The 15,748-nt window shown below is 42.0% G+C and overlaps 2 protein-coding genes across 4 annotated transcripts; both read right to left on the bottom strand.

The window, feature by feature from the left end:
* Window positions 1-402: 402 nt before the first annotated feature.
* Window positions 403-3,065, bottom strand: tubb2b (tubulin, beta 2b). The gene is made up of 4 exons (XM_071903530.1): window positions 2,956-3,065; window positions 1,922-2,030; window positions 1,719-1,829; window positions 403-1,618 (listed from the first exon to the last, which is right to left on the bottom strand). Exons 1-4 carry the CDS (start codon window positions 3,010-3,012, stop codon window positions 558-560), a joined length of 1,338 nt encoding a protein of 445 aa, XP_071759631.1. The 5' UTR covers window positions 3,013-3,065; the 3' UTR covers window positions 403-557.
* Window positions 3,066-10,817: 7,752 nt separating this feature from the next.
* On the bottom strand, window positions 10,818-15,258 carry LOC139915064 (Golgi-associated plant pathogenesis-related protein 1-like). Of its 3 annotated transcripts, XR_013505047.1 has the most exons (7): window positions 15,185-15,258; window positions 14,939-14,965; window positions 14,517-14,726; window positions 13,750-13,827; window positions 12,717-12,866; window positions 11,005-11,898; window positions 10,818-10,961 (listed from the first exon to the last, which is right to left on the bottom strand). XR_013505047.1 is itself a non-coding variant. In XM_071903553.2 (6 exons), exons 2-6 carry the CDS (start codon window positions 14,943-14,945, stop codon window positions 11,917-11,919), a joined length of 450 nt encoding a protein of 149 aa, XP_071759654.1. In that variant the 5' UTR covers window positions 14,946-14,965; window positions 15,185-15,258; the 3' UTR covers window positions 10,818-11,916. The 3 variants fall into 3 exon arrangements, 2 of the variants coding, with proteins under 2 accessions (XP_071759654.1, XP_071759653.1); XM_071903553.2 differs by having other exon boundaries at window positions 10,818-11,921; XM_071903552.2 differs by having other exon boundaries at window positions 10,818-11,898.
* Between the last annotated feature and the right edge of the window lie 490 nt (window positions 15,259-15,748).

Here is a 15,748-nt window from a genome sequence, read left to right as displayed (position 1 = left end):
CTTTGACATCTGCCAGCTGTGTTTTTTTATTACCAGTTCAGCTAAAAGAAAGTGTTATTGACTGGTTCATGAACTACACAGTACCATAATTAACTCCAGCTTTTAAAACTTTGTAATCTTACAGAATTATAGTCACTAATCTCATAAGTATTACAAGTAAATCTTAGTTGTTTCAGACGAGCAGCACCTGACTGGAATAAATACTGTTGTTCCCTTACCCTTATGTATGCAAGCAAGCTTTCCAATGAAAAGACCAGTAAAGCAAATACTACACCTTATGTACAGTGTAGCATTTTTCTACAAAGGATCTCATTCAGAGAAACTTTCTACTCGACAGTTAAATTACTCCAACCAAGTTAAGATTTGAAAAATACCAACTCATTAAAACCAGGGAGGCAAGACTTAAATGCAAAAGAGGTTTTATTGACATGTAGTTCTGTACAGACAAGAAAAAAAAATACACCAACAACGGCAAAAGCTGACAAACATTGAGGATAATGGAGCACTGGAAAGATCTGACATGTCAGTAAATTATACAGCTTGGTAAAATGTTACATTTAGGCCAGCTCATCATCACCGTCCTCCTCAAACTCTCCCTCCTCCTCAGCGGTGGCGTCCTGGTACTGCTGGTACTCGGACACCAGGTCGTTCATGTTGCTCTCGGCCTCGGTGAACTCCATCTCATCCATGCCCTCGCCGGTGTACCAGTGGAGGAAAGCCTTGCGCCTGAACATGGCGGTGAACTGCTCGGAGATGCGCTTGAACAGCTCCTGGATGGCGGTGCTGTTGCCGATGAAGGTGGCGGCCATCTTGAGGCCACGGGGAGGAATGTCGCAGACGGCGGTCTTGACGTTGTTGGGGATCCATTCGACGAAGTAGCTGCTGTTCTTGTTCTGCACGTTCAGCATCTGCTCGTCCACCTCCTTCATGGACATGCGCCCGCGGAAGATGGCGGCCACGGTCAGGTAGCGGCCGTGGCGGGGGTCGCAGGCGGCCATCATGTTCTTGGCGTCGAACATCTGTTGGGTGAGCTCTGGCACAGTGAGGGATCTGTACTGCTGGCTGCCTCTGCTAGTGAGGGGGGCGAAGCCGGGCATGAAGAAGTGCAGACGGGGGAATGGCACCATGTTGACAGCCAGCTTACGCAGGTCGGCGTTGAGCTGTCCGGGGAACCTGAGGCAGGTGGTGACACCGCTCATGGTGGCGGAGACCAAGTGGTTGAGGTCGCCGTATGAGGGGGTTGTGAGTTTGAGCGTGCGGAAGCAGATGTCGTACAGGGCCTCGTTGTCGATGCAGTAGGTCTCATCTGTGTTTTCTACGAGCTGGTGGACCGACAGTGTGGCGTTGTAGGGCTCGACGACTGTGTCCGATACTTTGGGGGACGGCACCACGCTGAAGGTGTTCATGATGCGGTCGGGGTACTCCTCGCGGATCTTGCTGATGAGCAGGGTGCCCATGCCGGAGCCGGTACCGCCGCCCAGGGAGTGTGTGAGCTGGAAGCCCTGGAGGCAGTCGCAGCTCTCCGCCTCCTTCCTCACCACATCCAGGACTGAGTCCACCAGCTCGGCTCCCTCTGTGTAGTGACCCTTAGCCCAGTTGTTACCAGCACCGCTCTGGCCTGCAGGACAAAATCAATACATCAGTTTATGGCACTCGGGTGACATTGGCAGTATTGACTGAAAATTTCTGGATAGTCCTGGCACAAGGCAACAACCTACCGAAAACAAAGTTGTCTGGTCTGAAGACCTGGCCAAAGGGTCCGGACCTCACAGAGTCCATAGTGCCTGGCTCCAGATCAACCAGCACAGCACGGGGAACATATTTACCACCTGGAATAAGCAGAGCAAAATAGGTGAGGGAAAAATTAAATAATGCAATCTGAATAATTTATTAAACTGAATCATGGCAGATTGAGACTTACCAGAGGCTTCATTGTAGTAGACATTGATCCTGTCCAGCTGCAGGTCGCTGTCACCGTGGTATGTGCCAGTTGGGTCAATACCGTGCTCATCACTGATCACCTCCCAAAACTGTCAAGGAAAAAAAATAAAAAGGTTAGGCATGCCATCTGCTCTTCTGTAATGAATAGCAGCTGTAACTGCTTATGACTAAAGGCGCTATGAATCAACTGGTATTTTTTTTTCTGGCAAAATATTGTCGTTTTATTAGATTATGTTATATAACGCAGTATTTGATTGTTCCAAACGATTAACTTCCCGCCATATAGCACTCGGCGCGCGCGGCCTGACCTCCTATTGGCTGTAGTCCATAGGTTATGAATTTGAAAATTCCCTGTTACGTCACTAACCGAAACACCGCCTACTTCCGTCGAAAAACCGGGCGCGGTTTGAACGGCAGTGAAAAGTAGGCCTCAATAAGCCGGTAACCTTAAAAAAAAAAAAACTAAATATGTTTAAAGGCACATCCAGTCGAATCCGTTGCATTAATCACGTTGCTTATCAAAGAGGGAAATGAAGAGTGGCCGTGGGTTTTGTCTGGACCACAGTCGCCGTTACTTCCCTTTTTTGCGCATTGCAGTGGGCCGAATGAATTATGGCAAACTGGCTTAATCCTGTTCTCAATAAACAGCCATAACGTCCCATCCAACGTTATATGTGCCATCTTCGACTGTAATGTTATGTATCCGCATCCAAATTTCGTTTAATCATTTCAAGAAAGACTTTCATTCAACTGTCGAATTAAATCTTAATTGTTTGAAATGACGATTAAAACAATTGTGGACACCCTTTACAGCCCTAATTATAATCCGAATAGTGATTAAATTCATCCTCAATAGCATTTTTTATAAGTAGGGCACATTCACAGTGAAATTCCTAGGGTGTGGTTTAAGGGACACGCACACAAAGCATTGGCTTCTGTAGAAACCACAGCAAAATTAGAATTGCTTTCGTACTCAAAGCTAAAAGAAAAAAATACATATATAGAATTACTAACCTTGGCACCAATCTGGTTTCCGCACTGGCCGGCTTGAAGATGCACGATTTCCCTCATTTTGTCTGGAGGTAGGATGATACCTTAACACAATGACTTTGAGTTTATTTTAGAATGCGCGCACAGCTCGAGCTCTCTCCTTTATATCAAGCTTGAGACCGCCCTTTGCACACGATCTCGGACAGCCATTGGCTGATATTCCCAAACCTCTTTTACAGACACATTTTTGGTCCAATCGAATTTCAAATGCTTATCCGCCATTGGTTCGCTTGGCTGTCAGTCAGCTTTATCTCTAACGTGTGACTTTACCGTCTAATCTCGAGTCATGTCCTACTTCCCTTATGGCGAAGCAGGAATCCGACAGACAACAGGTTTCACACTGATTATTTTACACCAGCATATGATGTCATTCACACGGACAACAAAACGTATATTCATTGATCAAAGGTAAACATTTTAGTTGTCAAAATGGAGAGCAATCTCATTAGTCATCTCACTAGTCGTCCACAGTCCACGTGGCTGATTGTCAGGCTACATTGGCCTGGTTAGCAAAGGAAATGGTCGCAGACAAATAATATAATGTAGCGGTTCATGCTATATAACTGGCCTTTAATCGTGTGGCTACAACAGCAGATTTCCAATGTACCATAGACCCCCATGAGTCTGCAACTTTGGATTCCAGCTAAACACTGCAGCAGCTCATTTCACTGCTTAGTTCCCCCTCTCTGCTTGAAATTGTGAAAATCAGTGAAATGAGCCGGTGTGTACAGTAGTGCTTGGTTGGAATGAAAACCTGCAGACTCTTAGGCCTTGATGGCACACGATACCACTGGGTGATACCATCAAAATCCACATTTGCATCTATTCGATTCTAGTCAGACCAGCCTTTGTCCTGATGAAAAATTTGGTTTTATGTAAACTCGGACACTGTATGTTACATTCTGAGGAACATTTACATTTTTGCCATTGAGCTGTCTCTCTTACCCAGATCGACTAACAATGAGGTCAGTGGTAGAATACGCTTCGATGCCTAGATCACCAATATTACAAGCAATCAATATCAAGGAGTGAAAGAGTCAAAGCCCTGCAGTGCCCATCTGCCCAGTAGATGCAACACTGACTTGATATGGCTGGATGAGCCGATTCAGAATGGGGAGCCGGCCTGCTTCTCCTCCCGACCCGTCGCACAAGCAACAGTGGGAATGATGTTTCATGAATAGAGCACACAGGATGCGGAATGTGCTGAACCTTCATACGCCACATAGCTCATAAACCGCTCCATACCAGTCTAAATGCATGTTTTTAACCTGTTGCATAACCCCATTCCCCCTCAAAGCGTATTATATTATGTTGCGAATGCTGTTAATTCTGATAATGTATGCATGGATGAAATATATGAGAATGTAGCTTTAATGTGAGGTTCAAACAGGGGAGACAATAGAAAATCTACTGAAGCTGGCTGGATGTCTGAAAGAAAGAAAGAACACAGAGTTGTCAACGTGGGGTGTGTGTGTGTGTGTACGGATGTTAGGGGGCTGCTTTAAAACAGAGTTGTGGAATGAGGGCAGATGGGCTTATTAATAGTTAATCTGAATGCCGGGTGAGAATGTGGCCGTGACGCCAGCGCTGCTGCATGGTACAGTTGCCGTGGCCGTGCCCCCGAGGAGCGAGGGGCAGAAACACTGATGCCGGCTGGTCGTTGCCATGAGGATTAGGCTTCTCCAGCGGGCAGTCGGGGACTACGCATTACAACGGTGCTTTTATACTAGCTGCTGCTCGGTCTCTAGTACAGTATCTATGCATACCTCGCATTTTCATGTAGATTAGGCCTTCTCGGACATAGTAGGGACCGAGGCTTTCTGGGAGGGAATGAATGGGAATTCATCAAAACAAAGGCCCCCGCTTGCATCTCATTAAATCTAAATAGTAGTGTACGAGTTCATATTCGCTCAGCCCGGGCCTTGGTGTTTTTACAGGAACATGAGCTATGCTCGTCGTATCTAGGTCACGCTCATATACTGTGTGTGCAGGGTAATCTGGCGACACAAAGGCCTCCCCTGTTCAGCCTCATGATGGAGTTATGTCAGAGAGGATAAGTCAAGATAATAGTAAGTATCACCTAACTAGCTAGTGCTGTAGTGCTGTTCCCTTTTGTACAGCGTTTTAGCATCCTTGTAGTTTCTTGTTTTCAGGTGGGCTACGGCATAGCTCAAATGGTAAAAGCACTGCCAGAGTTAAGCAAAATTTGACATGGGACATGGGTAGGTAGACCTATTATGTCCCATTATGTCCTTAGTCTTACAGATGGAGTTGGAGGACGGCCTGAAGTCATAGGAACAGCTAATGCGTGCCCATCAGGGGCAGCAGGGTGGCGAGACCGCCTTTTGAATGGAGGACTGCAGTGCAGATGGAAACAGAGGCAAACTCAACTGGTCTTTGGACAGAACAATTTAAAATATATTGTATGTCAAAAGTATCTGTTGATATTGTTGAGAGATGAGCAGAGCTGGAGGCCAAATGAGCCAACTGGGTTGAAGGGAACATCCATGATGTTGAAGATAAGACCTGCTCAAACCAGCAGGTTACCCATAACCTTAGCTAATGTTAGCAGTCAGCTACTTCAAACCAACCAGGTCTAATTAACTGGCAGCATTAACAACCTTAAGCTGGTTAAAACTGCTACTGTTAAAACTTGTTATCGCTTGCAGCTTTACACAATTTGACCTAATTGGTAGGATTTTAACTTCAATCCAGTGGCTGGAGCCTTTGATTTGGACCTTTTTGAGTAGTTTGGTCTCTAGCTGTGCTCATTCCCTGACAATATCAAAGGATCATTGGTGTATATCTTAGATTTTATGTCCAAACACTGGTTGTGTTTGCCTCTGATTCCATCTGCTTTGCTGTCTTCCATGTATGACTTCAATCAAATCTGGCTGCCTTTCCCTCTGGAGATAAATAAAGCATTACATGATATATACAGTATATAGTCATTATGATTCGAAACCCTCTACCTGCTCACTTGGTATAAGACAATCTGAATAGGAGCATATCAGCTGAATAACTAAATCGTAGTATGTGATATGGAAAGCCTGCTGCAGTGGTAGCACAGAGGCAGACAGGGTGTGTCTGTAGCAGACAGCCTCAGGACTTGGTGATTTTCTCTTTCATCTCAATCAGTTTTGTTCCTTCGCAGTCTGTCGCCTTTGTGCCGTAGCTGCTCAATTATTCATTCATCCCTTTCTTTGGGGGGATGAAGTCCGTACACTAAGTGGTTTGGGGTGAAAGGCTGAGCGGGTCAGCCGGAGCTCAACGCACGATTCAAAAGCCTTTTCAGAGCAACCGGGAGGAGATTTTGCTGCTCTAGGATTTTTTTTTTTAGGAGCACTTCATGATGAAGCACTTTCATAAAAAATAGGCCACAATGTGCTTACAGTAACATGCAGTCTGTCTCGCTAGAGCTCTTGTGAAGGAGCATGGCTCCCCTTGACTCAGCATCTTTCAGCACACTGCAGCATTCAGCCGCCCCGCCTCCAGCAGCCAGATCAATATTGCAAAATGGCAGCTGATGCTGCTAGGACATGCAGTCTCACATCAACACGACTCAAATGTTTTCATGTTTCCTGTGAAGTAATCCATGTAATCTGTTCACACAGTATTTCCATTTCTATCATTTTCTGTGTCTTAATTCCCCTCATATCCTCTAAAATAGTACCATGTTTTTTTTCATTTTGTGCTATAATTTTTGTAAGAATATTACAAATACTGGATATGATCCAGTCAGTGTCGTCCACCCCTGATATGATGGCTATAATGCAGTTTGAGTGATAATAATAATACAATATTTATCAATGTTACAGTAGCTGTCTATAAAAAGCCCTCAATCTGAATTGATTCTAATGTGACATTTTAAATTGGATTCAACACAAGTATGCAAGAATAAGTTAGAATATTCTTATTATCCTGGGTTTCAGTGGAGAGTTTTAGTGTCCCATGATGGTCTAAATGCTGTTTCAGAGGCTTCTCCATCTTAACAAGAATAAAAATCTACTGAATACTTGGAATTGTTATAATTTTTTGGGCATAAAAATGTTTTCAATCCAAAAACATTGGCATTGGTATCAGCCTTCATGTTGGATCTTCATTTTATGTGCATGCTATAAAGCTGCAGACCGTATTATCTGGATTGCAAACAGACAGAGAAGCCACACCCTGGTTGAATTCACCAGCTGTAGCCTCCAATGCAGGATAGATAGCTATATAACAAAGCAAAACATGACATGATCATATTATGGCAAAGTATTCTTACATGTCAAATGCAGTATTCTCACTGCAGCTGGTACAGAATGACTGCAGGCACAGGATATAACGCATTCTAAATTCAAATGCGGGAAACAATAGAGTATTGATTTGCCCCGACGAGGGAAATGGGTTTCCAGTATGTGACTCGTCCTATTCAGTAGATACACGGGTGAACAGGTGTCGGACGGGAACAGCTGGGATCATGTACAGTATGCCTGCTGAAGGAACCACTGATTCACCCTCATATCACGTTACTGACTCCTCGCAGCAGCAGAATTCAGCCGGCGACACATTCTGCTGCAAACCGCCGGGCTCGTCGAACATCGATTTCAGTCCGTATACACACACTGGAGGTGATCAAAGTGTGTCAGAACATAATGGCGTTAAAGCTGCGTTTGTTTGAATATATAGGTTACACCCAGGCCTGGTATTGTAGAGGAGGCTGGGAGATACAATGGCTCGGGTGGGGGAGAAGTCCGCTGAATAGAAACCCTGACCCCGACTGATAAGGGTTTTTAAAGGCCGATGATGATATTTTTGGATTGCCGCTGCAGGTAGCAGATTATATTGTGCTGATATTCTTTAAATTTGACCACTTTCACTCCAAAAAATAGGAAAACATTTAAAAATATTCAGTCTTTGCACCAGAATTGTATTCTTGTCAGGGTGGAGAAGCCTGTGAAACAGCATTTAGACCATCATGGGACACCCAAGATACTACTATCTACTACTATCTACTACTAGCTATCTACTAATCTACTATCTACTATCTACTACTGCTACTACTATTACCACTAGGCCTATTATTATTTCAATATTAGCATTACAAAGATGTAATTGGATTAGATCGATATGGGTTTTTGAAGGCTGATACCGATATTTTTTGATTGAAGCTGCCAATAGCCCAAATTTTGTGCTGATATCTTTAAAATTGACTATTTTCGGGCCCCAAAATTACAAAAATTACAAATATTTGCCACAAATTGTATTCTTGTCAGGGTGGAAAAGCCTCTGAAACAGCATTTAGACCATCATGGGACACTAAAACTCTCCATTGAAACCCAGGATAATGCTACTAGTGCTGAATCAGTTCAAGTTAAAGGCTTCCCATAGACAGTGTATTGACCAATCAAACTGCATCATATCGGTCATATCAGAGATGGGACCACAAACTGGCCCATTACACAGCCCAGTAAATCAGTCGAACCCTGCTGCTGAATAATACAGTGGCAGCAACGCATCCCCCCTCCATTGATTTCTCCCCAGTCATTTGCTATGCGCGGTGTGCCTTTAAGAGCGCTGCCTCTCTGTCTCCCTGGCCGCTCTCCAGAGGGTTGAGTCAGGAAGCCCATTTGATGCTAACGCGGCCAGACAGTCATCACCAGGCTATGCAGCAGCCACAGAGCCACGGAGTTGACCGAGGATGATAGTCCAGGGGAAGTCCGCCATGCAAACCCCCGCCCTGCTCTGCTAAAACAGGATATCACGTTACAAAAATACACCGGTCTCATAATGTGGGAGTGTTTGCTGCATAGGCTCAGCTGGGGAGGAGTGGGATAATATGCATCTATGGTGGATCCATACAAAGCTGTGATTAGAATGGGTTTCTATGAGCTTCAGTGTCTATTATCTGTATGGTTGCTCTTTGCATTCTCTGCTGAATTTACATCTGTTCTTAAAGGTGCTGCATGATGTAGCATTTTAACACCAATAAATCATTCATCTTTAGACATTAGTGTAATGTTTGGTCGTTGCAGCAGACAAAATGAATAAGATACAGCAAAGGAAAATGGAATATGAATCAGAATAGAGCGAGTGAGGGGTATAATAATAATTTCAACCCTAGACAAGCAAAATGACAGCAGTAGAGGCAATGAAATGGGGAATGGGGGATGGGAGAAGGAAGGTAGAGGTGGGCGTGGGAGATGGGTGTGGGGTTGGGGGTGGGGGTGGGTGGGAGCGGAAGCAATGGGGTTTATGGGACATGTGGTCTCGATGCTGAGAAACGCAGACGATCCCACTGGCGTGAGATAGACGCTACCAATCATCTCCACCGTGATGTAATCGCTTTACAGTAGGCTACTTATGTCTTATGTCAATATTTGGGTGTATCGATTGAGGATGAACTCCTTTATGACAATAGCAAGGGAGTGTACGCACGTCCAAAATCCTGACCAGGTGCTGATACAAAAGGCAAAAACCACAACATAGAGGAAAGATACCGGCACTCTGTGATTTAAACCACAAAGTCCACATCAATCCATCGGCTCCTCTTATACATGTGGATTTATGAGATGACTTTCATCTGTGACAGAATGTTAAAAATGGACACTGTGTGCTAAAATGCATTATGAAACCTATGTTCCTGACACCTCACAGCCACTAGGGGGCACTCTGTATCAGCCAAACATGATCTGGTTACTGTAATAAGGCCCAAAAAAAATGCAAATGGTTTATTCCATGAACTCTAGATACTGTTCTATTTACATACACAAATTTAGCATTTAGCTGATACTCTAATCCACAGTGACTTGCAATTAGTGAGCAGGCAGCCTTATAGTCATACCTAAAGACACAAATCATAAATTGATGGTATACCTCATAATGATCAAACTGATGTAAGCTGTATGCGAATAGGATCTATGAATGCTTTTTTGAAACTATAATTGATTTTTGTTGCTATTGGTGGTTGTTTGCCTTATGATGATCACTGACTGGCGGTCATACAGTAGTTTACCCTCCCTGTATTTACTATGACATGACTGGTTATAATGCCTTGACACTGTTACAGGACACATGGCTGTTGCTGGGGATCAAACCTGTGACCTTTGGCTGATGGGATGGTTTTCCATGCTGCTGCTACCTGGATAAATGACATAAGTGAAACACAGAATCTATTCATTTTTATCTGTGTGACTTCCTCATGGCTCACTGGAGCTTTGCATAATTGCTAATACTTCCCTCTGTAGCTGCAGCCATAGTGTATGCCATGCTGCCCCAACACACCTAGACTATAGAGATATAGTCTACTGTCTGTAGATTTATTGTTTTGTTCATAGATAGTATACTGTCTGTTGTCCTTGTACCATATGTGTTAGTATGTACTGTCAAGCTCTGTTGTTAATATGATTCTGTACCAATGTTAACAAGCCAGATTTCAGTGATTCTGAATCTGAGTTGTAATGTCATTCTATGAAATGTCTCCACATATTAAATCTTATTCAAAAATGCAGGGTTGGGATTTGGCAACAACAGTCCAAGTGATGAAAGGATGCAGAAAAATATCACTACAGTGCTTACAATATATATATCCTACTATAGTTATGACACATTACATTTTTCTATCTATTGCTGGTTTCCTGTGTGTGTGTTGTTACATTGTTTTCCAGTGTTTTGAATACTGAAATGATGCTATGTAATGACTATGAAATTCTTTGCCACTCCATGTTCTGCACCAAATTAACCTGCAATCAATTAATCTTTTAGAAGAAAAGATAATTACCTGATAAGTCCATCATTCAGTATCAATTAAAGACATGAATTAACCAGTCCTTTAAAAAGTCAAATCATTTGTTTGAATTTGATTTATTTGATATGATTTTTGTCATATAGAGGTTTCCCAAGCACTAAAGTTTGACCACAGACAACAACAATAGCAAACCAGATGCTTTATTATTTGTGGGTGTGTAATGTACCTCCCTGTAACGTTCCTGTCTTTGTCCAACTCCTGCTTCTGAATATACAGTACAGTACACCATTCTGTTGTCTTATACTGCCACCTGCTGGCTATTTTTGGAACCACTTTCATATGGCTGGTTTGGCTGCATATAGTACATGAGTGATAAAAGACTTCATGTCCATGGACAGACTACATTAGCTCAGTCTGGAGATTCACAGACATTAACAGCACTATCACTGACCTGTGACCTGCTGTCTGCAGTTATTGTAGGTTATCTTCATGTTTATTTCCTGTGTTGCTTTGCTTTTCAATTGTTCTGACTGATGAAATGACGCTATTAAATGTCTATAAAATTTAGCTCTACTGCTTATTACCAGATAATCTTAGAATGAAAGAGATGTTGCACAAGTATGGAAAGAGTCTAAAATCACCAAAATGCCATAAGCATTTTAGAAAAACAAAACAAAAAAACCCATTACCTGAAGTTCATCATGAATTAATCATCATTCATATGAATGTGCATATTTTTTGCACATCCTGTATAATGTATATATTCTTTAATGTCATTTAATATTTCATATTCTCATAATAATACTCATATTCATCTCATTTATTGTATATTGCATATTGATATTTTCGAGTGTAGCTCTGAGTGATGGCTAGGTGGCCTAATAATTTAAATGTGAACATTTCATATTCAACATTATATCTGATTTCAATGGCCTGTTCACACTAGTCTAAGATGATAAAAGGATGATTATTCAAGAAATCAAGAGCACAAAAGGCATGCTGCATGGAGACACAAAAGACTGTTTGGACGTATTTACACAGTAGGGGTGATTGGCAATACACCGTGTTGAGGTCTATGCCTGTAGAGATGGTCCAGGTCATCTAGAGCAATATACAGGTTTTCTCTCGGCTCTTTTCACTCCCTCCACTGATGCCTGCTCCACCCATCTCTCTGCCAGCTGTAAAATGCACAGCCTTTACACTGGAAAAGTGATAACAATAAGTGATACAGTAAATACTGGTGAGGCATATCTATCTGGCTGCAAATGCTAGCTTGATAGAGGAGCATGCTACTGGTACGCTGGTAGAAAAACTATTGACATGCCACTTATTCTTAAAGGATTTCTGGGGTATGAAGTTGTCAAAATTCAAGCAGTTACAGATAAGAATGGCGTGACGTTTCAAGTGGGCCACGCCTACAAGGTGCAGTACAAGTGCGAAACCCTATTCACTTTCTATGGGCAAACAAAAATATTGACATTTTCTGTTGCCTTTTCTGTGTTCTAGTAATTTATGTGAAATGAACATGTCTGTCAAACAACTGCATGCTCATTATAATTTAATCATTTGGAAGTCGCAAAATGCTAACCGCTAATGCTGCTAGCATTTTGCGACTAGCTAGAGTCATGCTAGCATTTTGACACTTAAAGAAAAAAACATTTTAATGATATTGCTGTTGTTTGACACCCATGAAAAGGTAATGACAAATTATTTACACCATATACACTTCACATAAATTATTAAAACAAAGCAACCACAGAAACTGTCGATTTATTGTTTTGTTCATATTGAATAGGGTTTTGCACTTAGTACTGCACTTTGTGGGCGTGGCCATTTTGCCGCGTCATCGCTATTATCTAACATGCAAAATTGCCATGTATTCAATATGTTGCTCAGCCAGAGAAGTATATACTATATATATATATATATATATACAGTGTATATATATATATATATATACACTGTATATCTATATAAAATTGAGGCAATGAGTTACCTTTAGGGAGGACGTTCTTCACAAAGTAGTCCGTCACGTTCATGTTGCCAGCGGGCCGGTACTGGCCGACCACAAACACGCTGCGGCCGTCGGTCGCCAGGCCTACGCCCACCTCGGTGCTGTCCTTCCACACCACCTGGGTGAAATGGCCTGGAGGAAGCAACACAGAACACACACGCGTCTCTTTATGGTTAGTAACTGTGACTGTCTCACACACGCACGCGCGCGCACACACACACACACACCTTGGGGAAATACATTGCTGCCTAGCGTAAGCCTTGTGTCTGATGCACTGTCATCAAGATATATTTTAATGCTTATATTAACACATCTTGTTTTATCAAATACCATCATTATATATTGTAAGAACTATTACAAAAATCAGCTGGATACCATCTAAAACCTTGTTTTTCAGCTGTCTGTCAATTGCAAACTTTTCATTTGCCAAAAATGAGACAATGAGCTTATATAATAAGCGACTTCCATCAGTTTCTTTTAATGATCATGAGATAATCACGATAGTCATTTATTCCATATATACTAAACATTTGCTGTGAAATACCTCAGTTTATGTTTCTCCATAAAATCACTGTCAAAGTTACTCATTGACAAAAACCCTCTCAACAAGAAATAGTTTGTCCTAAAATGATCTATCCTGCACCACAAGATGCACTTCTTTAGAACACATTTTAAATATTGTAATGTTTGTCCTTGCTCTACTTTCTGAATATTTATTACAAAGTAGTTTCTAGAGGAAATTAACAGTGTAACACCTATATTAATGTTACAAATGTTATTAAACGTCATCTAGTAATTATGTATATAAAGCTTATGAAATTTAGATTTGAAAAGTACCATGCCATATCTGGTTCCAAAATATGAAAAAAATGTAAGCTATATGTTATCTGTTGATGTAACCCAGCAAAGGTTACATAATGAACAAATGAATACATTAATGTATGCTTTTCCTCAAATATCTAAAATCATTATGGCTTGAGTTAAGTCAGTTAAGTGAGTTGTTGGATTAGCCTACCAGTTTTCTGGCCAAATCCAGGGCTGCTCCAGCTGTAGTCCTTGATCTCACTGTACCAGTTCTCTACAGCCTCCTTCCCTATAACATACAGATGCAAGAGAAAACATGCATAATAGCACACTATGAACTTGCTTGAACATTTGAATTTGCAGATTGGACTTGTAGTTCTACAAACATTTCTCGGAGGAAGAAATAATCTCATTGGTTGAGTTAAACTTCAATGGGCGGAGCCCACCGTTTTTCAGAGCGCAAGTTACTCTGGTCAAAATATAAATAAAAATATAAATGGCAATGACTTTTTTTCATTCATTCATGACCATGGCATTCATAATCTTGGAAGGATAGCAGGTTACCTAGACAGCTATAGGCTAGTATGGCTAGTTTGAACTTGGAAGGTCAACTAGCTAACTAGCTAACCTAGACAACATAATATTGGCTAGATTGCATTTTTCAGAGCACTAGACTTCACTATATTAGCTTCCTCCTCTCCTACTTCTTCCTTTTTTCACTGGGCTTCAGTCTAATGTTACTTAGCCAGAACAACTGTGGTTCTTTGGCTCCGCCCATTGGTTTAACTCAACCAAAGAGATTATTTCTGCATCCAAGAAATGCTTGTAGAACTAAAACTACAATCTCCTTTGAATTGAGTATGAGGTAAATGAAGGTAGATGCATGTAGACAACAAACAAACATTGTCAATCAAACCAATCAATGATGAACTGAGAAAATTAATTGAAGGGCTGATAAAAGTAGGGTGTCTAATGTACCTGTCAGTGTCATGGGTGCGGAGCTCGACGCAAAGTAGATGTTCTCTCCATCCTTGGTCTCGCTGTGCGCCAAGGAATTGATCGACAGCAGGTGATTGGCCCATTTCTGGGCCGAGGTGGACAGGTCGCTGCTGAGGGTCATCGGAGGCGCGCTGTGCTGTTTCCTGTAGGCATTATGGGTATCAAGGAACTCCTTCTGAAAGCTTGCATCTGGAGACCAAATAAAAAAGACACGGGGCAGTGTGAATCATCAGATGAGTTTTTGGTACTTAAAACGGGACGGTAAAATGAATATGGACAGATTGAATCAGCACTGGAATTCCTTGTGGCAAGAAAGAGCTCCTTGAAGTTGTCTTTCAGGTTACGGCAAGTATGTGGAAATGAATGTATTTACACTGGCATAAACCAAATGACGCACTAACCTGCCATTGTGTCTGCTGTTTTGTGGGCTGAAATGAAAAAGAATGTGGTTAGGCTACATAGACAAAAAACAACATCACATAAAAACAACCACTCTACAAATCAATGATTACAAGACCAATTCACCAATCTTCAGTTGTACAAAAAAAAATTGTGAGAAATGAGTCACTTCCAACAATCTAGTCCTTATCTACATGCAATAAACACACATATACCCTCCTGTAGCTACCGTGATCTGCAGCACTCACCTGGTTCAGCGTGTTGTCCCAGGGTCTGGAGGTATGTCCCGGTAAAGATGAAGCTTCCGTGCCATCTCCAGCCAATATTTATATACAGTACACGAGCTGGACCTCTCCCTCCTCATCTCAATACGTAGGAGGAGACAGACACCCAGCCCCAGCCTGTAAGCCTGTAATTATCTCACGGTGCCTCTACATGCCAAAAATGTTGGGAAATGTTTACTTATAGTACAGTGCGCCTAATTAGAATAGTCTGGCACAGTGTACAATGTTGGTCAGTAGGCTTCACCTTTATCTAATATCCCACATCCAGATGAAAAGTGATTGATCCTTGTGGGGAAACTGTGAGTTTTTGTCTTTTTTTTGGTCGTTCTGCTCCTCACATTGTCCTCCTGAACCAGATACAGTAAGATAGATTTTGGCATCAGACCAGATCAGATCAAGTTACACCAAAACATTTTTGTTTTGTTTTTACAAGGATTTTTGGCATTGTTTTCTCCAGTGGGTAAACTGACATGGCTTACCTCGCTGGATCTAATATGCAAAACAAGAACCCATTTGACGTATTTGAAA

Source organism: Centroberyx gerrardi, chromosome 8, assembly GCF_048128805.1.
Source record: "Centroberyx gerrardi isolate f3 chromosome 8, fCenGer3.hap1.cur.20231027, whole genome shotgun sequence".
In the NCBI taxonomy this organism is placed as follows: domain Eukaryota; kingdom Metazoa; phylum Chordata; class Actinopteri; order Beryciformes; family Berycidae; genus Centroberyx; species Centroberyx gerrardi.
Note: the sequence above shows the minus strand (reverse complement) of the source record. Positions and strands in the feature narration are given on the sequence as shown.